Source organism: Prionailurus viverrinus, unplaced genomic scaffold, assembly GCF_022837055.1.
Source record: "Prionailurus viverrinus isolate Anna unplaced genomic scaffold, UM_Priviv_1.0 scaffold_49, whole genome shotgun sequence".
NCBI classification, from domain to species: Eukaryota; Metazoa; Chordata; class Mammalia; order Carnivora; family Felidae; genus Prionailurus; species Prionailurus viverrinus.
Window position 1 is genome coordinate 1,232,824 of NW_025927612.1, and position 25,620 is coordinate 1,258,443.

The 25,620-nt window shown below is 45.9% G+C and overlaps 1 protein-coding gene across 1 annotated transcript; it reads left to right on the plus strand.

Moving 5' to 3' along the window:
- TKTL1 (transketolase like 1) lies at nucleotides 1-25,620 on the plus strand. The gene is made up of 13 exons (XM_047847756.1): nucleotides 1-284; nucleotides 4,262-4,379; nucleotides 8,510-8,607; nucleotides 9,997-10,188; nucleotides 10,269-10,396; nucleotides 11,623-11,816; nucleotides 16,227-16,391; nucleotides 18,837-18,993; nucleotides 19,349-19,479; nucleotides 20,859-20,942; nucleotides 23,134-23,230; nucleotides 23,363-23,482; nucleotides 24,769-25,620. The coding sequence occupies exons 1-13, from the start codon at nucleotides 148-150 to the stop codon at nucleotides 24,939-24,941; spliced, it is 1,794 nt and encodes a 597-aa protein (XP_047703712.1). The 5' UTR covers nucleotides 1-147; the 3' UTR covers nucleotides 24,942-25,620.

A 25,620-nucleotide genomic window follows, 5' to 3' on the forward strand; every position in this document is an offset into this window, starting at 1 on the left:
GAGGAGGGGCGGTGCGCGGAGGGAGCGGAGTGAGCAAGGAATCAGCACGAGGAGGGGGCGGAGCTTAGAGCCGCACGGCGCCGACTCATACGCTCCGTGGACCCGCTTCGCGGCATTCGGTCCTCAGACGCCGAAGAGTTCGCAGCTATGGCAGACTCTACGGTGAGCACTGTGACGGCCGAGGAGGAGACCAAGCCTGACTGGAAGACCCTGCAGATCTTGCGAGACATGGCTAATCGCCTGCGCATCCATTCTATCAGGGCTACCTGCGCTTCGAGCTCCGGGTAAGGTTCCCCCGTCAGAGGCATCGTGGCGGCCGGCGCGTGAGGTGTAAGGTAGTAGTTGGGAGGTGGGCGGGCAGGCGGGCTCGGTCGTAGAGGCCCCGTTTGGGGCCGCGGGGGAAGCATGGACGGGCCCGCGTGGCCGGCGGGTCTGCGCTGGGGGGGGGGGGGGGGGGGAAGGGAGCGGCTCCCGTGGTCTCTCCCATTGAGTAGCAGGCAGCCCAGAATCTTTCGGGCCCGGCGGACGGCCTCGGGCCGAGTGGGAAGGGGGCGTGCGGCCGTGGCGTTGTGTGTGGGCAGCTGCCCTCGACGCCGGCGTCCCGGACTCGAAAGCGAGCCGCGGAGAAGGCGGCGGGTGAGTGGGAGCGGCTTTCCGGTCCCCTGGCGTGTGCCAGGACGGGTTCGTGCGGTCGCGGTGTGGTAGCTTTTCCGTGAGGCGCGCGGGCGGCGGGACGGTTCGCGTTCCCCGGGAGCCGTGCTCGTGCTTGAAATTCACCAGTGAGGCCGTCGGGGCCATGTTTTCCTGTGCAGAGAGGTTTTTGGCTCCTGGGTCAGGCTTCTTCTTAGTTACGGGTGTATTTCAAATCTCTACTTGGTCCTTAGTGTTCTTGAGTTTTCTGCTTCTAGAAGTTTCTCGGCTGGTAGCCGATTTGTACAGTTCTTCGTAGTATCGTCTCTTCCCTTTTACGTCTGTATGGTTGGTAGTACTGTTTTTGCCTTCATTTTAGAAATGAAACTGGTGTTTTCGAATCAGTAAATTTTAAAGTTAAAATGTCTTCGTTTTAATTTTGGTCATGCTCTTAAACAACTAGCTTTTGCATTGATCTGTTCTACCGGCTTTCTTGGTCTTCATTTCTGTTCTAATTTTTTATTTTTGCTCTAATCTTTATTACTCTTGTAGATTCGGGTTTAATTTTGCTAGTTCTTATGTTGTAAAGTAAGGGCTTTGATTCTTTGATCTTTAGGTCTTAATGAAAGCATTCATAGTTGTAAATTTCCTAGTATGGCTTTTGTGTCCCATAAAGTTTGGTGTGCTGTTTTCATATTCCAGGTATTTTTTTTAAGTAAAAAAAAATTGGGGGGGGGAGCTCGCCGGCGGGCGGGACGCTGGGGGGGGGGCGGGCCGCACGCAGGCCCTCATAGGGGGAGGGGAGGGGGAGGAGAGAGGGAGCGTGTGCATCTTAAGCAGGCTCCATGCTTAGTGTAGAGCCAGGTTCAGCCAGATCTCAGGACTTTAAGATCCTGACCTGATCACGGAAATCAAGAGTTGGGCTCTTAACGCACTGCGCCACGCATGCGCCCCTCCAAGTATTTTCTAATTTCACGTCTTTTGACATATTGGCTGGTTAAGAGTGTGGTATTTAATTTCCACAAATGTGTGGGTTTTCCAGTTTTCCTTCTGTTAGTAATTTCTAACTTCAACAGTAGTGAAATAAAATACATTCCACGATCATCCCTTTTTTCAAATAAAATAATCTTTTCAGGGGCGCCTGGGTGGCTCAGTCGGTTGGGCGTCCGACTTCGGCTCAGGTCATGATCTCACTGTCCGTGAGTTCGAGCCCCGCGTCGGGCTCTGTGCTGACCGCTCAGAGCCTGGAGCCTGCTTCGGATTCTGTCTCCCTCTCTCTCTGACCCTCCCCCATTCATGCTCTCTGTCTCAAAAATAAACATTAAAATTTTTTTTTAAATCTTTTCAATACTGAACTATGGTATTAAGATTTCATAGATGAGTTTAAGAACTGCGTATTTGGGTTTTTTTTTTTTTTACTTTCATTTTGCTTCATTCGCCTACAGAATTAACAATGGTTTGCATTTCTTTAAGGTATCTAGCAATTTTTGTTTCTTAAATTTTTTAATATGTAACAATTTTAAAATTCCTGTCCTCCACTTATGGAATACTTGTGAGGCAAGGTGTTTAAGTCTCTGCTTTGTAATTGTGAAGTTTGAAAGAAGACATGATTAATACATGTGAGCTGGGCCTAAAATCTTTTCTGAAAGTTGAGGCAGGGGTTCTAGAGAGTTGGTTTTGTTCCCCTGTCCTGTCTCCTCTTCCCTTCTGGATTAATGGACTGGCTGGACTCCCAGGCCAGCTGCTCTCTAAGAACAGCAGTTACTTTGGATTTCAGTAAGGACCTCCAGTTACTCCACCGTGAGAAACTTGGGTCTCACCGTTCACTTCCTAAAAGAAAATCATTTTAGGTAGTATGTGATCTTCGCAGTGTTGTTTTTTTTTTTTAATTTCCAGTTTTGAGATAATTGACACGTAGTTTTCTGTAAGTTTAAGGTATACAGCATGGTGATTTATGTATATTATGAAAGGATTACCATAAGTTTAGTTAACATCTATGTTATATACATAGAAGTTTTTTTCATTGTGATGACAACTATTAGGGTATACTCTCTCAAATATACTATATAGCAGTGTTAGCCGTGGTCATTATGCTGTACCTTACATCTCTGGTAGTTATCTCATGATTGGACACTTGTACCTTTTGACCACCATCTAATTCCTCCCTCCCCCATCCCCTGCCTCTGGTAGCCATAAATCTGATTATCTCTTTTCCTAGGAGTTTGGAGGTGTTTCTGTTTTTAGATTACACATGTGAGTGAGGTCAGCCGGTATTTCTTTCTCTGTTGACTTATTTCATTTAGGATAATGCCCTCAAAGTCTGTCCATTTTGTCACAAATGGCAAATAGCCATTTGATATACGTATCACATCTTTGTTAATGGACATTTGGGTTGTTCCTATGTCTTGGCTGTTGTAAATAATGCTATGGACAGATTGATGCAGATTTTTTTGACATAGTGTTTTCACTTCATTTAGATATATTCTCAGAAGCAGAATTGCTGGATAATATGGTAGTTTAATTTTTAATTTTTTGAGGATCCTCCATACTGTAAATTAGTTGCACTAATTTACAATCCCACCAACAGTGCACATGAGGATTCCCTTTTGCCCACACCTTGGCCAGCATTGGTTACCTCTTGGGTTTTTGATAGCCATTCTAACAGGTGTGAGGTGATACCTCTTTGTCGTTTTAATTTGCTTTTCTCTGATGATTAGTGATTTTGGGCATCATTTCACATGCCTGTTGGTCATGCATATATTTGTGTGTGGGGGGGTGTTCAGGTTCTTTGCCTATATTTTTACCTAAATTTTTTTAGGTTATTGGGTTGTATGAGTTTTTCTATGTTTTGGATATTAACCCCTCATCAGATAACATGATTGGCAATATTTTTCCTGTTCTGTAGGTTGTTTCACCTTGTTGATGGTTCCTTTGCTGTACAGAAGCTTTTTAGTTTGATGTAGTCGCCCTTGTTTATCTTTTATTGCTTTGGCTTTAGCTGTTCTATCTAAAAAACAAGGATACATGTCGAGGTTTCTTCCTATGTTTTTTTCTAGGAGTCTTAATGGCTTCTGGTCTTACATTTAAGTCTTAATTTTTAATTTCTGTGAGTGAACACTAGCATTATAGTTTCATTTTTTCACATGTGATATCCAATTCGCAGTGCCATTTATTGAAGACTGTTCTTTCTGCATTGAATATTCTTGGCTTTCTCATCAAATTATAGTTTCTCATACATGCATGGGTTAATTTGTGCTTCATGGTGTTTTTGATCAATGATCTCAAAGATAAATTCAAATAAGTAAAAGACTACGCAGGTGCTGATAGTCACCAAATGAACTTGCCCCAAGTATACAGGTACTCCATTGATAGAGGGGGAGCTGGTCTTGAAGATCTTGCTCTCCACAGGGAGAGAGGTTATGAAGTTACTGGGCCTTATAGCATCCTTAAAAGCCATGAACTTGGGAGGCAGTGGCCCTGCATCCCTTTTCCTTGGCTGGATTCTTCCATGCCTGGGAGAAAGGACTGCTGCTTCTAGTCTGAGAAGCCTGTGTAATAACAGGTCTCCTTGTGCACCGGGTCCCTGGTGAATCACCTGTGAGAAATGACCTGTACCATGTCTATCTTTAAGCCATCCCACGTCCTCCAGTAGTGCTGCTGAGGTCATGGCCGTGCTGTTCTTTCACATCATGAGGTATAAACAGGAGGACCCGGAGAACCCAGATAATGACCGTTTCATCCTCTCCAAGGTAAGTCCCCACAGGAGCCCAGAGCCTGCCCAGTTGCTTCTTAAAAGTCATTTTCAAAGCCACCACGTGGCAACAAGACTGGAAATGGGCTCTGTTTATTTTTTTGGTTCTTCTTTGTCTGCCTAATGTCTTGAGTCTCTTCAGTCTGCTGTGACAAAATAACTACAGACTGGGTAGCTTATAAAGCATAAAAGCTTATTTCTAGTAGTTTTGGAAATGGAAGTCCAAGATCAAGGCACCAGCATGGTCACTGCTGGTGGGGGGTCCTCTTCCTGGTTGCAGATTTTTCATTGTACTCTCACATAGAAGGGGAAGTAGTCTTCTTAGGCCTGTTTTACAAGGGCACTAATCCCATTTGTGAGGGTTCTGCCCTTGCAACCTTATCACCACCCAAAGACCCCCCCCCCACCCTCCTGATACCACTTCCGGCCTTAGATTTTCAACATCAGCGTTTTGAGAGGCACAAATATTGAGACGATAGCGCCTCGTAAAGATTTAAGAGATGTTCTAGCAAGGATTGCAGTAGTGGAAAGGACGCTTGTGGCAACTGGCCACCCTTCCTTTCCTTTGTTGGTGCTCTGCCTTATGCTACCTAGCACTAAAGCCCCCCCCCCCCCCAGGTCCCCAGCAGGGTCATGCTCCCATCTTCTGCCACCTGGGTAGAGATGGGCAACATTAGTGGATCTATGTTGAGCTCAAGGAAAATTGAGTTGAATTTGGAGGGATATTCCACCCGACAGTGACCTTTATTTTCTATTTCTCAGTAAATTTGACCCGACACAATGGGAGGATTTTCTCGTTACACTAGGTGTAGCACCAGGTATCTCATGACATTGAGGGGCAGGAAAGGGGAGTAATATTAAAAGCAGGGTTGATCTAAAAGAACATTCAGTTCTTTTGATGTCTGAAAGTTTGTGGTGTTCTGAGAGAAACATTTAAAACTCAGCCGGCGTGTACAAATAGAAACCTCAGATCTGGGTAGTGGGTGTTAGTTTAGAGAATAAAGTCAGAATATGGGCATGGCTGAAGTACCTGGGGTCATATTTATGACCCATGTCTTGGTGTCTGAAATGTAATTTCAAATGAGGTTTGGCGAAAGATAAAATTTCTGAGCATGTAGTGTAGAAAAAGCAAGATGAAGCAAAAGTGGTCCTTTAGCAACAAACCTAGGTGAAGGGTACATGGGATTTCGTTGTACTATCCTTACAAGTTTTCTGTAAGCTTGACTTTTGCAATAAAAAGTAAATGGGGGCGCCTGGGTGGCTCAGTGGGTTGAGCATCCGACTTTGGCTCAGGTCATGATCTCACGGTCTGTGGGCTCTGCTGGCAGCTCAGAGCCTGGAGCCTGCTTCAGATTCTGTGTCTCTCTCTTTCTGTACCCCTCCCCTCTCATGCTCTGTCTCTGTCAAAAATATTTAAAAAATTTTTAAGTAATAAATGCAGATGTACAAACAGCATGCGTACACAGATCTTTGGTTTAAAACCTGTAAGATGGGGGGTGCCTGGGTGGCTCAGTCAGTTCAGAATTCGACTCTTGATTTCGGCTCAGGTTATGATCTCAAGGTTAGCGAGTTCAAGCCCCACATCTGAACTCTCTGCCCCTCCCCTGTGTGTGTGCTTACTCTTTCAAAACTTAAAAAAAAAAAAAAATTAAACTGTAAGATGGCTGGATTGTCCTGTAACTGTTGCTGTCTTAGTGGGATAAAGAGGCTTTCTGGCATGCGGTAGCAAGTTGGGCACTGTTCAGCTGCCAGAATTTATGGATTCATCAGATTTAAGAAGCAGGTGAGTTTGGAAGGAAAGAGAAAATACCTAGGAGTGTAGTTCGTCTTGGCATTGGCTGAGAATGGAATAAATGGACTTGCTATGGCAGAGGAGCCACAGTCTTCACGATTGGTACTCCTGGGATGTGAATGTCCGGCACCAACAACTGCATCAGGAGGCTCACTGTTAAGACCTGGCAGTATCAGTATTGCTGATTATGAGGTACTGTGAAGGCTTCTGGGGAGGTTTTTGTGATCCCTGTATATCCACTTCTATCTCACCGTAGGGCCTTGTTTTTTATCAGCTGTTTCTCCAACCAAGCAGGCCAGAGAAGTAACCAAAAGTTCTTTTTGTAAACTGGTTCTTCAAGCGTATTTTGTGCCAGAACAAAGGTAAGAAGTGCCACCTGAAAGAGCAGTCTTTTCCAAGTGTGCATAGATCGCACCTCGTATGCATTCTATTCTAGCTCTTGCTCCTCCCCCCAGTTGTGAGTGTATCCCCCCTTGCCACAGTGTAAGGGTTCTTGGGGAAGGTAAGGGAACCCATGTGGGGTGCCTCCACCATGCTGAGCGTTGTGCTGGTGCTTGCCAATCTTCTCAATCCTACAGTCTCCTGCTGGCTGAGGGGGACTCTTTAGCAGAACTAGAGACATCAGGAGAGACTTCAGCGGGATGGTTCTGCAGGGCTAGGAGTACAAAACAGAGGGAGTCTCTGGGCGCACAAAAGTGTGAAGAAAGCTAAGGACAGTTAAGAGCCCTGGACGGAGCACGACGAGAGAAGGATCAGAGACTAACAAGTACCGTTGGCCCATCCTTGGTACAAAATACCTCATTCTTTGCTTGAATGGAGGGGACATTTGAGTGGAGGAGGAGTCAGACAGGAAACCTGGGTAACCAGCATGTTGGATGGGCTTGAGCATCCCGGATCCAAGGGAAGTGAGGGTGGGAGGGTTTACCAGTTGAAACAGGTAGTCCAGGAAAGCCTCGAAGCTGACATTTGAGCAGAGACTTGGGGGGGGGGGGGGCGCGTAGTGAGAGGGAACTGTGTGCCTGTTTAGACTCCTGCACTTGGGGGATAGGGAGCTGTGAGTGCTAAGGCCCTGAGGCAGGTGTATGCCCAGGGCATTCAAGGGATGCAAGAAAGCCAGGGCATCCAAAGCGATGGCAGGAGAGAGTAGGACATTATGGGGGCTGGAGGGTGGTGTAAGAACTTGGATGCTACTTGGCACGAAATAGACCTTGGACAGCTCTCTGCAGGGTGAGGAGTGGACCTAGGTTTTGACAGCCTCCCCCTGGTGGCTGTGTTGAGAATAGGTATGGGGGGGAAGTAAGGAGGTTACTGCAGTGAGAATTGAGATGTTTGTGGCCAGTTTAAGATGGTGGCAGGGGAAGCAGTGAATAAGTTCAGTGTGTCTTCGGAAGCTTGGGACCTTTGACACTGCCTTGTGGCACTCAGAGGGCATTATCTTTATGGATAGTAATATCCTGTGCATAGACACAGGAGGAGGGGAGAGGAAGCAGTGGTGTAAAATGATTCATCTCTGGAATGAGCACTTACAGATGACTGCTTCTGAAATCTCATTTGACCTGAGTTTTACAAACCAGGGAAATTGTAATCTTCAATTGGGGGGGCGCAGGGCACAAGTGAACGAGGGGCAGAGAATCCCATGCAGGGTCCACACTGTCAGCACAGAGCCTGAAGTAGGGCTTGAGCTCACCTGATGCAGGACTTGAACTCCTGAACCATGAGATCATGACCTGAACCAAACTCAGATGCTTAACCTACTCAGCCACCCAGGAGCCTCCATTTTCTTAAAATGTTTATTTTTGAAGGGGAGAGAGTGCAAGTGGGGGAGGGGCAGAGAAAGAATCCCAAGCAGACTCCACAAACTGTCAGCACAGAGCCCACCTCGGGGCTCAGTCTCACCATGAGATCGTGACCCAAGCGAAGATCAAGAGAGACACTTAACCAACTGAGCCATCCAGGCACTCCGGTGTTTCAGAACTCGCATTCTCCAAAGAGATTGAACATCTGGTTTGTGCAGGACTACACGAAAGGCTTTGTGAAAATGGCAAGGCTCATGCTTACATTTTCTGCTTTGCTCTTAGGCTCTGTTTAGGCTGCTGTGTGAAGAAATTTCCCTTCTCTATAATTCCACAGGTCCAGCTGACCTTGGATTACCTATGGCTCCCCCTGTGTTTGTGATGTTGAGACTTGGGGTGCTATGTGGGTGTGGTAAAGAGAAATCCACCCCAAAGGGTGGGAGGGGCCGTGCCAGAGAGCAGCCTGTGCTCCATGCTGGAAGTTGGACTGATAACTTGTGTCCTGCAGGTATGTCTAAGTTCATTTGGTCCCTTCTCTTACAGAGGCTGTCATTTGTTGATGTGGCAACCGGATGGTTTGGGCAAGGACTGGGGGCTGCTTGTGGGATGGCATATACTGGCAAGTACTTTGACAAAGCCAGGTAAGGCTCTTATCCACTGTTTACCTGTCCCCACCACACCCCTCAGGCACTTTGGCTTTACTTATGGTTTACTAGTTTGGGAAGACCATGATTGTTTAGAAAGGTCAGGTTCCCAAGTGTTCTAGCAGTAGAGAAATTGTGTTTCTGTAAACTGTTCTGGCTTTTCTGGTTGGATTCTAAGTGCTGCCTGTAGCGTATAGATTGGTTTATTTCTGTTGCTCTCTAAGAGTGACTTGTTTGTGTTTTCCAGTTCTCCTGAGCCTCCTTATAGAGCTAGTAGCTGGTGCATTTGCGACTTGTTGGGCCCCATTGTATGTTAATAATCAAAGAGTTCCTTTTTTAGAGTGGTTCCACTAGTGTCTTTCCTACAGGGGTGTATGCCCAACTGCCGCTGATGTGTGAGCAAGATGGGGGTGGTGCTGGGGGTCCCCAGGGTTGGCTGTGTTGGTGTGCATGTTCTCCCGAGATGCACCGGACGTGCCTGAGTCCAGATCCAGTCACATCTTGGTTCCAGCCCAGGTGGCCCCTTTGGAGGCACTTGATTGTGCTTCCTCTACTGCTCAGGCAGCTACCCTCTTCCATCTCCCAGGAGTCTGTTAACGTTTTCATCTCATTATTGCCTGTATTAGTTCGTATCCTGTAATCAATTTTTAAACTTTTTTTTAATGTTTATTCAGAGACCAAGTGTGAGCGGGGGAGGGGCAGAAAGAGAAGGAGGCACAGAATCTGAAACAGGCTCCAGACTCCGAGCTGCCAGCACAAAGCCCAATGCAGGCTTGAACCCGTGAACCATGAGATCATGACCTTAGCTAAAGTCAGCTGCTTAACTGACTGAGCCACCCAGGCACCCCATTAATCATTTTTTTTAAAACTTTGCAGCGTTTTGGTGGGGTCTAGGTTGTGTCTTATTGGTCTTAACGTTTTTGTGGTTTTGTTGTGGAGAAGTTCACAGTTTACAACAACGTATGCTCCTGAGGTACAGTATTTTGTTGTGATTGTTGTAAATAAATTTGTTAGATTAGAAATAGTGGTTGTGCTTAAAACGGAGCTTACCGAGAAACTGTATATATGAATGTTGTTTGGGTGTTTAAGGAGCTACTTTCTCCACATCCCCTGTTGTTTGTGGGTCCCAGAGATGTGGCAAAAGAATGCTAGAATAAGAAAACTAGCCCAAAAATCCATCTTGTGAGGCCCAAGTCTTTTAAAGCTGTGTTTCCTTAGCTCGTAGAGTTTGGACAGAACTGAAAAGAAAAAGTTTTAGGAACGTAATGATGTGTGAAGCAACTATTTCATTCTATTCCTTTGTTTTTCTCCATGAAATACATTTGCTTGAGTGCTCCAGAAGAGCCCTTCCTAAGCAGGGTCTTAACCTTTCTTGGCTTGCCCTAGCTACCGGGTGTTCTGCCTCTTGGGAGATGGTGAGTCCTCAGAAGGCTCCGTCTGGGAAGCATTGGCTTTTGCTTCCCACTACAATCTGGATAACCTTGTGGCCATCTTCGACGTGAACCGCCTGGGCCACAGTGGTGCCTTGCCCGTTGAGCACTGCGTGGATGTCTATCAGAAGCGCTGCGAAGCCTTTGGGTAACTGTGTCCTGTTTTATGTCACCCTTTTGCCCCATTCCCCCTTCACCTTGTAACCTAGCCTCCTCCTGGGTTGACAGGTGGAATACTTACGTGGTGGACGGACGCGATGTGGAGGTACTGTGCCAGGTGTTCTTGCAGGCAAGTCAAGTAAAGAACAAGCCCACTGCTGTAGTTGCCAAAACCTTCAAGGGCCGGGGCACTCCAAGTAAGCAAACGTTTCTTTTCTGCTCGGGGTTATTGAAAACATCTGTCTGCACAGCAGTGTGGCAGGAGGAGACTCAGTCTGGCCAGGCAGACATCTGGCTTAGTGCTCAGTGATCCCACCTGTAATGTGCTGGAGGCCCTTGCTCTCCTTGGTCCTTACACGTAGTGGGTCTGGTTAGGGTTGGAGGGGAAGCCCAGACCCCCAGCAAGTGAGCAGCGATTTTTCCGTGTGCAGGAGGGAGTAGCTAGGAGGATAGTACATCAGAGGACTGGCAGAGAGCGATTTGCATAGAAGTGCAGAGTGAGAGAGAATGCTATTATATGCGTGAACAGATATGCAAATAAGGGCATGTACACTTGCCTGTGCCCACACTCTCTGGGAGGACACCTACAGACCTGGTAATAGTGGCACTCCTGGAAAAGGTACCTGTGGAACTGAGGGTCAGGGAAGGAAGACGGGGTTTTGAAAGTAGTCTGGCAGATTTCAAAGCTGTACCTGAAGTCATTCAAGTATAAATAGTTGCAGAGGGTGTGATTCCTGCTTTGTTTTAATATCTGTGCTTTAGAATAAAACTGTTTCATGACTCTTCCTTAAAATACAGTCTTACTGTGGTGTCCCCAGTTCAGTAAATGACCACTTGACCAGTTTGCTCCTGGGAGAATTCTGGGTATTATCCTTGCCCTCACCTCTCCCTTATGTGCCCCCTACATGCAAACACAGTCTGTCATCGATTTGGATTGATTCGGGTTGATCTCAGATCTGCTTCTTGCTCTCCGTTTCCCATGCTCAGACCCAAGTCATCTCTCCCTAATTATAGTCTCCCCAAGCCAGTCTCCACACGGCTGCCATGGTGGTCTTTGTACATTTAAGAGCTCATCAGTCACCTCCCCACTCCAAATTCCTCTGTGGTTTCCTATCTTGATTCTGACAAAACTCAAACTTTATACGCACAGGATCCTCCATGGTCCACCCTGCCTGTCTCTCCAGCTTCCTATCCCACACTCACCCCTCCATTCACCAGCATATGGGCCAGTGCCTCCCCCCAAGAGCCTCTGGGCCTTTTCAGGCTGTCCTCTGGGGCTGCAGTACCAACTTGGGCTCCCGGTGCCAGGTTTTTATTCTTGTGAGTCCTCAGCTAATATCTTTTCCATAAGGATGTCTTTGAGATGATCTAACAGACGCTCCATTATGTACTTCTGGAACAAATGTCTTTTATTTGGTTGCAGGTATTGAAGATGCAGAAAATTGGCATGGAAAGCCAATGCCAAGAGAGCGAGCTGATGCGATTATCAAACTAATTGAGAGCCAGATACAGACCAACGAGAATCTTGACCCAAAACCCCCTATTGAAGACTCACCTCAAATCAACATCCTAGATATAGAAATGATTTCTCTACCTGCTTACACAGTTGATGAGAAGGTAGGCAAACTGTTCTCTGCTTTTTTTTTTTTTTTTTCAACATTTATTTATTTTTGGGACAGAGAGAGACAGAGCATGAACGGGCGAGGGGCAGAGAGAGAGGGAGACACAGAATCGGAAACAGGCTCCAGGCTCTGAGCCATCAGCCCAGAGCCCGACGCGGGGCTCGAACTCCCGGACCGCGAGATCGTGACCTGGCTGAAGTCGGATGCTTAACCGACTGCGCCACCCAGGCACCCCTTTTTTTTTTTTTTTTTTTTTAAATACCCAGGACTCTTCATTTACTCTGATCTCCATGGATGAACCAGTTATTAGATTGCATGACATTTAACTAAAGGTTATATGCAATAAAAATAGGTTTATCTTCTCTTTTACTATTTCTGATTTTTATTTCAAACTTCAGTCTGAATATTCTTACTAGTCAATTGATACTTCTAAGCGTCTAGTGCTGTGTAGCTTTTGCTTGCAAAATTGTGGTGTGGCAGTCTACTCTGTGTGAAACTGCCACAATTCTGTGTCTACTCTAAGGGTTGGGGCCTGGCTGGCCAAGGTTTCGAACTTACCCCTGGATTACAGAAAGAAGTAGGTCAATTCATCAAAGACCAATTCTTCAAAAAGGAAACAAACTATGTATGAAACCCTGCCATAATAGCAGACCCCAAATAGGCAGAATCTTCAGGACCAAAGAAAAACAAGGTGATGAACCCAGAAGGAAAGAATTTTTTAGCCTTCGTTTATTTATTTCGAGATCTTTAGAGTGTTGCTTATGTTTTCTTAGCCTGGTAATATGGGTTAAAGTGAATTGATTACACCGGAAATTAGGGGAAAAAAAAAAAACAAGAAAGGTGTTAATCAGGAAAATGCACATATTAATGAACGGTATTTTGGCACCACTGTAACTGTTCATACTCTTAGAACTAATAGTACAACTCCTAGGAATTTATCCGGCAGAACTATCTATGCAAGTGTGCAGTTATGTCTAGAAGAATGAATGTTGGGGCACCTGGGTGGCTCAGTTGGTTGAGCATCTGACTCTTGATTTCAACTCGGGTCATGATCCCAGGTCACGGGGTCAAGCCCCACATCAGGCTCAGTGCTGAAAGTAGAGCCTGCTTGGAATTCTCTCTCCCTCTGCCTGTCTCCCCCCACCTTAAAATAGGTAGTAAACTGATTTCAGCATTGAATGCTTATGGAATTGGAAAAACCCAGCAAGAGGCTGAGTTCACCCCAATTACTAAATTTTTCAAGTTGTAAAGCAGCATAAAATCGTTTTTGTGTAGAAAACCTTCAAAGGTGGGGGGCATCATATATTATTAGAAACCATTGGAAAGTGCATTTGGAGAAATGACACCAAATTGAAGGTGGAAGGTGGGATTTTGAGAACTTTTTTTTTCTTAGTTTATTTTTTGAGAGAGAGCAGAGGAGGGGCAGAGAGAGCAAGAATCCCAAGCAGGGCACGAAACTGAAATTATGACCTGAGCCAAAATCAAGAGTCCAACGCTTAACTGAGCCAGCCAGGTGCCCTTGAACTTCCATTTTTTTTTTTAAAGAGGTTATGTTTTTTATGAACAGGAAAAAATTAAGTCCGGTTCATAAAAAATGAATGAGTTTAAAAACCAAGTCAGGGGCACCTGGCTGGCTCAGTCAGAAGAGCATTAGCTCTTGATCCTCAGAGCTAGTAAGTTCAAGCCCCACATTGGGTGTAGAGATGACTTAAAAATAAATGGACTTTAAAAAATGGCGTGCCTGGGTGGCCCTGTCAGTTAAGCATCTGACTCTTGGTTTTGGCTCAGGTAATGATCTCCTAGGTTTGTGGGTTCAAGCCCCATGTTGAGCTCCACACTGACCTTGCGGAGCCTGCTTGGGATTCTTTGTCTCCCTCTCTCTCTGCCCCTCTCCCACTTGTGCTGTCTCTCTCAGAATAAATATCAAACAAAACTTTAAATCAAGAAACAGGACTGCTAAGACACTTCTATTAGATTCTTGATCTAGAGGTCTTAAACCTAGAGCCCTCTTCATACTTCGCAGTGAAGTATCTCATTAATCCGCCAGAGTGTCAGCCCCACTCTGGAAGTGTTAGCCAATGAGGTTAAATAACAGTAAAAGACTCCCTCCTGACTAGGAGGAAGGCAAGCCTCTCATCATTTGTAGGTGATAAAGTTGTATGTCTGAAAAACCCAAGAGAATCAGCTGGAAACAGTTATAAATAAGAGTCCAGGAAAAGAGCTTGTATCAAAACTAATATATGGGGGTGCCTGGGTGGCTCAGTTGGTGAAGTGTCCGACTTCAGCTCAGGTCATGATCTCGCGGTTCGTGAGTTTGAGCCCTGCGTCAGGCTGTCTGCTGTCACTGCACAGCCTGCTTCGGATCTTCTGTCCCCCCTCTCTCTGCCCCTCCTTGTGCACGTGCTCTCTCAAAAATACTCAAAAAATACAAAGATTAACTCCTTTTTTATATTAACAAAACATGATTTTTGTAATGGCAAGAAAAACTAAAAAACTTAAATATATAGGAGCTATATTAAGATACTTTTAGGGGCACCTGGGTGCCTCAGTTGGTTAAGTCTCTGACTTCATCTCAGGTCATGATCTCGTTTACGGGTTTGAGCCCCATGTTGGGCTCTGTGCTGACAGCTCAGAGCCTGGAGCCTGCTTCAGATTCTGGGTCTCCCTCTCTCTCTGCCCCTCCCCCTCACACACTCTCTCTCTCTCCTTCAAAAATAAACATCAAAAAAAATTTTTTTTAAAAAGGTACTTTTAAAACTGTAGCCCCAAAAGAAACCCACATGCTTTGTATATATGAGATGCTCAACAAATACCTGTACATAGACCATTCCTGAAAAGATGCTACACAGACTCGTCCTTTCTGTCTGCCTCTGGGCAAGGGACTGGGTGGATGGTAGACAGGTGAGCAGGGAGAGGATGGCCTCTTCACCCAAGGCTTTCATAACTTGAATTTTGTACTACCTACATGAATTGTTTATTTTTAAAGATATGGGTTTAGAGAAATGAACACAGACATGAAGAGACCAACCTTTTTCTTTAATGACTTTATTGAGATATGACTATATATAATCCATCCATTTGAAGTACAATTCAGTGGTTTAAAGCATATTAACAGAATTGTCCAGTTATCACCACACTGTCTTACAGCATTTCCATCACCCTCAAAAAAAAAAAAAAAACAACCCATGCCCATTAGCAGTCACCCTCCATTTCCCCCAGCCCCTAGTAACCACTTGTCTACTTTCTGTGAAATTGCCTATTCTGGACATTTCATATTAAATAGTCATGTGTGAACCTTTTGTCTGGCTTCTTAGCATGATGTTTTTGAGGTCCATCCCTGTTGTGGCAGTACAGTATTCCATTTTATGAATATACATTTTGTTTACGCATTCAATCCTTGATGGACATTTAGGTTTTTTCTACTTTTATGGCTGTTGTAACCGCTGCTTTGAACATTTGTGTGCAAGGTTTTGTTGAGATCTAGTTTCCTCTTGGGTATATACCTAGGAATAGAACTGCTGGGTCACGTGATAATTCTGTTTGACATTTTGAGAAAATGCCAAGCCTTAATTTCTAGTAGAAAAACTCAATGTTGTGAAAATGTCAATTATCCCCTGAATTCATAAACTCAGTTCAATCTCAATATCCTAATGGAATTTCTTGTTGGTATCATGATTCTAAAGTTCTATGTTTTAAGGGGTGCCTGGGTGGCTCAGTTGGTTTAAGCATCCAACTTTTGATTTTGGCTCGAATCATGATCTCACAGTTTGTGGGGTCCGGCTCCGCACTGACGGCAAGGAGCCTGCTCGATGGGATTCTCTTGCTCCCTCTCTGTGCCCCTCCCCCACTTGTGTTTTCTCCCTCCTCCCAAAATAAACTTTAAAAAAAGTTCTCCATTTTTAATTTTTGCACTGTGCATTATCAGTTTTATAGTTACAAAGTCACAGGCGTTTGCATTTTGGGAAATTTAAGTATTTTGATCAACTTCTGTGAGGGGTGCCTGGGTGGCTCAGTTGGGTAAGCATCCAGCTGTTTCAGCTCTGGTCATAATCTCACAGTTCATGAGTTCGAGTCCACAGCAGGGCCTGTGCTGACAGTGCGGAGCCTGCTTGGGATTCTCTTGTCTCCCTTTCTCTCTGCCTCTCTCTCAAAAATAAACATTTAAAAAATTTTGTCTTGGTAAACTATATGAATGGGGGCAGAAGAATAAGTTTTTTTGAGAATTGCTACCCAGTGAACCGAGGATGGGCTTAAGATTGGCTAGCCATCCATTTTTGTGACACAAAAGGAAATTATTGATGAATTACAAATTTGCTTTCTTCGTTAAGACAAAAGACCATTTGTAATCCACAAAATTTCACCTTCTAAATCTGCTCTAGAAAACTCTACCATTTGATTTTTCCAGGTAGCTACTCGGAAAGCATGTGGTTTGGCGCTGGCTAAACTGGGCCACGCAAACGATAGAGTCATTGTGCTGGATGGTGACACCAAGAACTCCACCTTCGCAGACATATTCAAGAAGGAGCACCCTGAGCGCTTCATTGAATGTTTTATTGCTGAGCAAAACATGGTGCGTGTGCTATGGGTGTTCCTCCTGGGTCTTCTCATTGACAGTGGCCTGCTGGACACAGGAGGCCAGCCCCGAATTAGTTTTTCTTTCCGTTTATAAAAGCAAAGGTACTGGAGGAAAAAATGGCTCTGAGGAAGCAAGACGAGAGTAGCTAGGCAGTTTGTGGGGTAGCTTCCAGGACTGCTAGGATTCATTTGGAACAAGTAGTATTTATCAATTTTTTTTGATTGCCAGGTTTTAAAAATAAGTTTTTCTGTAGAATCCAAATTTCTGGTTCTCTTAAATAGGAAGATCTGTCAGCACCAAGACGGCATTACCTCCTGCCACCAGTTGGCTGGAACTAAGCAGGGGCCCCCTTTAGATGGGTGTCCACAGCCAGCTGGCCATGTCCCTGCCTCTGGCCACCCTGCACTTTCATTTATGGTGCTTCTCTGGGCCTGTTAGTATTAGAATTTAAGCTACCCTGTTAGGTAAAGTAGATCGTTAGCATCTGTAAGCATAAATACGTTTTTCTCTAGGTCTCGTTAAGTTATTTCCATTTTGAATGGAAAAAATACAATCCATCATTCTCCAAATTGAGTCTCTTATCAGAAAGCTTGCTCCCCATCTCATTGATTCCTTTAGTTAACAGCCTTCAGCATATACTCTGTACTGATGGGTTCCCACAGTGGGAAGAAAATTAGTAAAACTGCAGCTAATAAGTAGTATCCAATGCCATGTCGAACCTGGTGGCTATGGTAGGAATGTAACCGGGGCCAATCAGGGATGGTCTCTCAGTTGATGTGACATTTAAGCTGAGATTTAAGTGATGAGTCGTGCACAGATCTGGAAGACAGCATTAACAGCAGAGGGGACAGCTATCTCTGCAGCAGGCCAACATTTGAACCATCTAGGGAGAAAAAGTGGCAGCATGGTGAGTACAGGAGGAAATTGGCAAGGTCACCAGGGGCCAGATCATGTGGTGCTTTTACTGGCCACTTTCAGTATCTTGGGTTCTTTTGCAGTTTACTGGGAAACCACATGATATGTTTTACAAGGCCCTGCAATGTGAAGAATAGCTTGCTGGGGGGCAGGGTGACAGAAGATGGGGACTTGGGCCAGGTTGGAAGTAAGTGGACTCATCTGGAATCTCTTTGGGAAGGAGAGCTAACAGGATGCCATAAGGGTGGGTGTCAGGGCAAGAACCAAGGCTGGCACTCGGGGGTAGGCCAGAGTGCCTGGGTAGAGAGAGGTGTCACTTCCCAAGATGGACACGACTGGGGGAGAAGTGGATTTGGGGGCATGGGAGCTCTGTTTGGGCCCTGGGGGGTCAGAGTACTGGTTGGTAAGGGGTCAGGTAGTTTGGAGGATACATCAGTTGTCTTCAAGTGTATTCTACGAATGTGTTTTTCTGAACTATGTATTCTTCTGCCTAGTTTTAAGATAAAATTTAAATTCTTGTTACAAATTTAAGTAGTTAACAAAAGATAGTTTCCCGTGTATTGAATTTGAGGCACTTTAATACTCAAATTATCCAATTAAAGATCACACAAGGACTCTCCTTAGTTGTCAGAAGCATTTCTATCTCAATTCTTATTGCTATTCTATTGCCCTAACTTTTTTTTTTTTTTTATACATGAAAGCCTTTTTATTGATAACCTGGAAGAGGCTGGGCAGAGAGTAGGAAGTGGGAAAGTGAGGATGGTATGAGAAGTTTTTTGTGAGGGAGAGCCCAGGTGAAGGGTGGTATCTGGAAGGGGAGGATGAGGTGGAGGTTGAGAGGTAGAGATAGAAGATACGAGCATATATTCGAGTGGTGAGAGAGTAACATGAGAAAGGGGCTGGATCCATGAGGGGAGGGGATAACTGCACTGCTGGAGATGCCCTTGAGGACTCAGGAGAAGGGTGAGATTCAGCATGGCAGGTGGGCCAGTGGACCGTAGGTAGGTGCAGGTACCCTGTCTCCTAGCCAGCAGGTGGGTGGTTGGGGGCCGATGGGAGAGCCTCTGTTGTTCTCTTCTCATTTCCCAGGAGATGCAAAGTGAGGGTACCATGTGAGGGAATAGGGAGAAGAGTGCAGAAGGGGACCTGCCAGGACTGTGGGGAGGGAGGCTTTGAATGTCCCGAGCTTTCCTGTCTTCTCTTCCCTATCTTCCTGATTTGAAGGAGCCAAGTCAGTGCCCCAATTCCTGTTATTTTCTGGAAGTTTGGGGGACATCAGGGGTTTGCCAGATTTCGGGTTTGCCCAGCTACGTGCCTGGGGAAGGATGAGGTGGTGGGGGGAATGTGGAGTAGAGATTATCCTGGGACACACTGTGCACTGGGGAAGGGGAAAGGAAGGGCAGGGTTCAAGCATTTGTTTTCCCTTTCGCTATTGTGGTTTTGTTTTCCCAAGGCTTCCACATTTTAATTTTTTTTAAATAGGCCAACTATTCTAAGGGTGTCTAATTCACCTTTTTATTGCAGGTGAGCGTGGCACTGGGATGTGCCACCCGTGGTCGGACTGTTGCTTTTGTCAGCACCTTCGCTGCCTTTTTGACCCGAGCATTTGATCAAATCCGGATGGGAGCCGTTTCTCAAACCAACATCAACCTTGTTGGGTCCCACTGTGGAATATCTGTTGGTATGAGTTCTCAGTACCAGCATGTTTTGTTTTGCTTTTAGAATTTAAGGTTTTTTTTAATGCTTATTTTTGAGAGGGGGGGGGGGGCAGCAGAGAGAGGGAGGCACAGAATCCAAAGCAGGCTCCAGGGATCTGGAAGGTCAGTTAGGATCCTAACCCACAGTGATGTCTCGTGGGAGACATGTAGCAGTTAATTATGGCATTATATTGGCCCAAGAATTGGACAGTTTTGTAGGGCTCAGCTACAAGTGTGGGCCCTCCCCCCATGGAAATAAGCTTTTGTTTATCCAGCAGAGGGCAGGTTCCCAGTTGGCCCTTGATCATGCATTTTTGGGCCGTGGCTTTGCTTTCTCAGGTGAAGATGGCGCCTCCCAGATGGCCCTGGAGGATCTGGCCATGTTCCGAGCTGTTCCCAACTGCACTATTTTCTATCCAAGTGATGCCATCTCAACAGAACATGCTGTTTTCCTGGCAGCCAATAGCACGGTATTTTTTTATTATTATTTTTGAGAGTGAGAATGGGGGAGGGGCGGGGAGGCACAGAATTTGAAGCAGGCTCCAGGCTCCAAGCTGTCAGCAGAGAGTCCCAACAAGGGGCTCGAACCCACGAACTGTGAGATCATGACCTGAGCCGAAGTCAGACATTTTGACCGAGCCACCCAGGTGCCGCACTAAGCTATTTTTTTTTTTAAGGGGACACTGTTTAAGACGAAATGTTTCTGGGCTCTGCTGCTAGTTTGATACCGATGATTGGGTTTTTCCCATTATTTTCTCAGTGTAAAGATCATATTTGTTATAGAAAATTTGGCTGTACGATTCCTTTAAGAGACAGAACAATTACCCCAAAAAAGTGATTGAGCATGTAGAACATAAACATGATCATGTTGTAAAAGGCAGTACAAAAGGACACGGAACAGCTGACGGCCCATATGGGGCAGGGCTCAACACGGCGAGGAGAGTGCTCTGGGCACTCCAAGGAAAAGGGGGGCTGTCAGCAATGTCCTGGGAATGGGCTCCAGGAGGGATCAGTGATGTTGGCCTTAGACACATCCTATGCTGTCACCACCTCATGACATCCAGGAAGCTGGAGAGTGACCAGTGGGTGGCCAGTGTCTCCACTGTAGACAGACCTCAGAGTCCCCAGCCCAGGTCCGCCCTCCGAAACCTCTTAGAAGGGCAGGAGTATGAATTGTGCCCCACTTGCCCTTTCGCAAGTCTCCCACAAGGGCTCAACCTAATTCCTGTCTAGAACCCAGTTGCAGGGCAGGCTAGAGGACAGTCTGAACCTTTTCAGCTGCTCCACCTAATGGTCAACAGACTCCCCTCACCACCAGCCCTGTGCCCACCCATGGCCCTGCATAGGCAGCCCTGGGCATGGTTGGGATAGAACCAGTGTTCCTAAACTAATAGTTTATGATGTATAGTTTTTTAAAGAATGAAATATTACGAACTATTATGGCAAAAATTGTTTAACGTCGTGTTCTGGGATTTTTATTAACCATGAGTCCGTGCTGGTGGCCTGCATTTGTGTTCTGCAGAGAAAGAACAAGTCCATGGGTATGTGAGAAAGCTTTCCTATATCACTGAATGTGATAGCATAGAAGGCTTGTCACTGAGGGCATCTGCCAGGGTCCTACGTAGGTTTTTGCCTGGCTTGGTGTAGTGATCTGATCAGGTGCCACCTGACGTGTTTGCTAGTAGTTGTATAGATGTTTATCCTCTGCTCCAAAATGTGTGCTTTGTTTTTAGTGAAGAGAACTGTTTAGCTGTCTTCCCCCCTCCCTTTTAAAACAAGTTTATTAGTTGGAAATTTAGTTGTTTGTTTTTTTTTTTAACTGTAGCTCTGGTTTTAATTTACGCCCTAGGGGATGTGCTATATTCGGACCAGCCGACCAGAAACTGCAGTTATTTACACCCAACAAGAAAGCTTTGAGATCGGACGGGCCAAGGTAAGATCTTAAGTCCTGTAGTGCCTTCTAGTATCATTTCATGTGGAGAGATCGGGTCTAAACCTAGCACTAGGTATTCCTACAGTCAAGGCTTGATCCTTTCTTTGCTCTAGTTTAAAAAAAGTTCCATTGTGACCTTTACCTGCTTTTCCTCAGGAAGGAGCATTCTACCAGTATCAGCCTAAGCAAACTTTTTCCCTTTCCAAATGGAGTCTCTTCTTTGTTGAACTCTTAAAGTGGTAACAACTTAAAGGTCCTTGAGTTGTTGGGGTGTAAATTACCACAGCCTGGAGCTAAATGAAATAGTACAACCAATTTCAAATGAATAATGTGTCAGGTTTGGGTTTTGCAGATCCAAGCCAGGAATAAAAGGGAACATGAATGTCTTGCCACTGGCCATTGTGTGGCACTGAAGTTGGTGGGATGTGGCCTTGCCCATGGGCCTGATAAAGGCTAGCATCACTGGGCACTTGCTATCTTCTGTGTTCTTGCAAAAGCCCTAGAAGCACAGATTGGTAGCAGCCCTGTGTTGTAGGTGAGGGGCTTACTACGGGTTCACAGCAGCAAGACCAGGATTCAGACCAAGACATTGACCTGGTCTCTGTTGGGGGCCATGTATGTGCAAAGAACAGAACCAACAGCGTCTGGGGAGAAAATAAGTGACTCTGCTCCGCCACCTGGAGAGCAGAGCTCGCAGATGTTCTGACACATTTCCTTCCTGCCTTTCTTACGGCGTATATGTATGCTTTATGTAGTTGAGATCATATTGCAGAAGAAAGTTTGTATGTTTTAAGCTTTTTTGGAATGTCATTCATACTTAAATGTGTGAAAGAGCACTAGCCAGTGTTAAAGGAACAACAGGTGACATCTGACTTGATTGCTAAGAACTAAGCTGCTGGAGAATTCATAGTTTGTAGTGCTCAGAAGGACTGTGTCTGAGTACTGAATGGCTTTAGTGCTGCAAAAAAGCGGGCATAACCAAATGTTCGTGACCTGCTGCTGGGTAGCTTGCCAGCACTGAATGAGAAAGCCGCAGTATTCATCTTCAGTGTTAACCACAGGTTCTGTTGTTCCCCTTACTCTCCCGTGGAAACTCAAGGCTGAATGTCCCTGAGGGTGGAGGTGGGGGGTCTCGGTGAGTGACCTGTAATTTGGCAGAGCTTTCTCATAGCTTGTCTTCTTTTTCCCCTGATATTTGCCCTGTCCTGACACAATGAAGTACATTTCCTGATGGTAAAGGATGTGAGTTAAAATGCGTGTGATAATGTGCGTGGCATGGATAATTCAAGGGCTAGGTTTTGCAAGGGGGGTGTGCGTTATGTATTTATATGGACGTATATGAAAAAGTTAGGATATTCTCAAAGAATGGGGTGGCTTAGAAGCCCTGAATGTTTGTACTGTCAGCAGTGCTTAAGCTACCAGGAAACCTATACAAAAGGATGAAGTGCAGAATAGTTCCAGATGCCTTTGGTTGGGTGACTTTGGAGGAAATAGAAGTCTATGGAAAAAAAGGCCAGGCCCCTGTCCTTGCTTACAGAATAGCTAGTGGGTGAGCATGTAGGCTTCGATGTCAGATGGGCTTGGCTGTTTGCCTCAGCCCTATCCTAAGCAAGTTCCTCCCACTCTGAGGTTTGTTTTCTCCAGCCACAGAATGAGCCCTCTAATGCGTGGGCTTTATAGGGCACTTGGACATGCAAGGTGCTTTGCACAGAACATGTCGCAAATGCCCCCAAATTATCCCCATTGACGTGTTCATCGTCCAGTCTGTGTGCACGCCCCAATGAGATGTTGCGGGTGGTCCAGAAATAGTGCTGTTACAGACCCTCTGTGAGTGTGAGTCTGTGGTCTGCAGCATGTGTCCCATACAACTTGTTTCTGGCCCTCTGCCTTTCAGATCCGATTTGAAGTCCACCTTCTTTGCTAAAGGGGCATTTTGTTATTCTATAAGAACTTAGTGATTTGGCACCATGTATATCATGAAGCATGATAGGTGAATTTGTAAAGTGAATATGAAGTAGGATTTATCAAAAAGTGTCATTTGTCAGTGTGTTGATGCAGCTTTTTTTTATAGTGAATTATTAAGCAGTAAAATTGGTAGGATCAGGGAAGAGCAATATAGCAGAGTGTTATCTTTGAGATGTGCTCCGTGCATAGTAACCACGGCTTTTTTGTTCAATGGGCGTAATACCAGGTCCTCCGCCACAGTGTCAATGACAAAGTCACAGTTATTGGAGCTGGAGTTACACTGCATGAAGCCTTAGCAGCTGCCGAAGATCTTTCCAAGCAAGGTCAGTTGATGGTTGGTGAACATTGAAGTTTAAGCTGGGCAGAGGTAGGACTTGGGCTGCTTCGTGTGCCCCAGTTGGTCTTTTTATTCTAAGTCAATTTCACACATAAACCTGGCTATTGCGGTTTTCCAGATATTTCCATCCGTGTCATTGACCTGTTTACCATTAAACCGCTGGATACTGTCACCATCATGTCCAGTGCAAAAGCCACAGGTGGCCGTATTATCACAGTGGAGGATCACTACTCAGAAGGTATGTGCAAGCCTTTGAGGGTCATGTTGAAAGTCTGCTTTGGTTAGAAGTGTTCTTGTTTACCATGATGGGAAGCGTGACCTGCTTCAGGGTGTCAGCCAGCCAGCCACTCATGCAACAGTCTTTATTACTGCTCTTTGCAAGTATATCATCTTATGGGTCTCTTGCCCACCTACACCAGCTCCTCGCGGAGGGCGGGGGGGGGGGGGCATGCCCATACTCATTTGTGTGGCCCCGCCACAGTGCCTGGTCCCCAGGTGGCTTAGTGGCAGCACAAAGGAGTGTCTGTAACTCTCTTGCGGGCAGGAAGGGATCATAATGAAAAGCTTCACAGTTGCTCTTGAGTTTTGAATGATTAATAATTTGTTCCCCTCTCAAAATGGGAAATAGTGCCTTGCAAGCAGAGAATGTGGCAACTGCAAAAAAAAAAAAAAAAAAAAAAAAAGTGCATGGCAGGGAGAGGGAGGGAACTGGGAATGTCAGGTGGGGCACATGAGGGAGTGGAGAGTTGCATGTGTTCCTGTATCAGGGGCCCCAAGAGCACCCACCCCACCCCACCCCCTCCGCATGATCACTGAGCACTTAATGGCTTTAGTGATCCTCTGGAAGCACTCTGTGCTCTCACAGCTGAGGTTATTATGAGGAGAGAACACACACCATGACCCGCAAGGACAGAAGACACAGGTCAGGGTGAAGGACCCCACGTCTTGGGCTCCCTTCCTCCCTTCTGTGGGGGGACCACTGAGTGCTCTCCCTTCTCCAGCAGTGACAGATGCATCCCTGGAGACCAGCGAACCCACTCAAGACTCCACAGCATGGGTCTTATTGGGCACTGGCCACATGGGCCCCCTCTGCCGGGCACACAGCAAAGCAGGTGTTCCTGGGTACTCGCACCAGCCCATTGCCCAGGTGTCACCTGAGGACCAGCCTTGCAAGCAGCCTTGCTGAAGCTGGTGGCCTGCTGGTCATTCTTTTCTGTATGGTTTATTTGTTGGCATAATCGTTTTGGGTTTCCTGACAGCTTTAAGTATCTCAGCTTGCAGACCCCCGCATCTATGGAGCCCCAATTGAGCTCCTGTTGTAGTGGGGCTGGGAGGAATTTGGAGACCCACAGTTTCGAATGAGACTTCTTTTGGCTAGCCAGAGGGTGGCTGTTGACGTGAATCAGTGGCTGCTGAAGAACATTTTTCCCTAGGAGCCAGCAAATTCAAAGGCTTCTATACCTTGAGGCTTTAAGGCTGACCAGCTGCTTCCAGAACAGAGCCTCATGTCTCTTGTTTCCCCAGGTGGCATCGGGGAGGCCGTCGCTGCAGCTGTCTCTATGGAGCCTGACATCTTGGTCCATCAGCTGGCAGTGGCAGGAATCCCTCGGAGTGGGAAGCCCAGTGAGCTGCTAGATATGTTTGGAATCAGTGCGAAACACATCATAGTGGCTGTGAAATGTATGTTGATGAACTAAAATAGCTGTTAACTTCCGACATACTACCGTTTAAATCTATACTGTTGTGCTTTGTTTTTAAAAGCAAAGCAAGTTAACTACCTTAGGCTATAACTACATATGCAAGTGTAACACTGATCTTTTAGTCATTATATAGTGTGTTATAAGGTTAAAAATAACAGAGGAGCTGACAAAACAACCACCTAATATGAAGTTTTCTGAGAGGACAACATGTAACTGAATTGGGCATCAGCTAGTGTAAATTTCCCAAATGTGTGTAGAAGTGAAGAAAGGCAAATTGAACCGTGCACTGCAGTCCCTCAGGCTTGGGACACTGTAGCACCCTGCCACACCCCGCTGTCCGAGTTCGAGAATTTGTGTGCTGCCATCCTACCTGCAGCTTCCCGGGTCCAGTGGGACTGTAGTTGCCCTGCAGTGTCCTCCCGGTGCTTCATTTCATCTCCCCTCCATGGCCCGACGCAGAGGCCGCAGAGCAGCGGCAAAATTTCTTAGGATGTCCTGTGCTGCTTGCTGAGGGGACCCAACTAGTTCTAGTCCCCACACTGCACTCCCTTGTGAGGTCTCAGAAATGTCTCATTTGTCCAGTGCCCAGACCAAATCTGATAGCTCGATTGCATTCCTCTACTAATACTTGTTACTGTTAATACTAGTTACTGTTAATAAAGCATTTTAAAAAGCA

What these genes read in the sequence shown, in the direction of transcription:
- TKTL1 (XM_047847756.1), top strand. Translation starts at nt 148, where the DNA reads ATGGCAGACTCTACGGTGAGCACTGTGACGGCCGAGGAGGAGACCAAG. An exon ending in AAGCGCTGCGAAGCCTTTGG is followed by an intron (nt 10,189 to 10,268) that starts GTAACTGTGTCC and finishes CTGGGTTGACAG; the next exon opens with GTGGAATACTTACGTGGTGG. An exon ending in TTATTGCTGAGCAAAACATG is followed by an intron (nt 16,392 to 18,836) that starts GTGCGTGTGCTA and finishes TTTTTATTGCAG; the next exon opens with GTGAGCGTGGCACTGGGATG.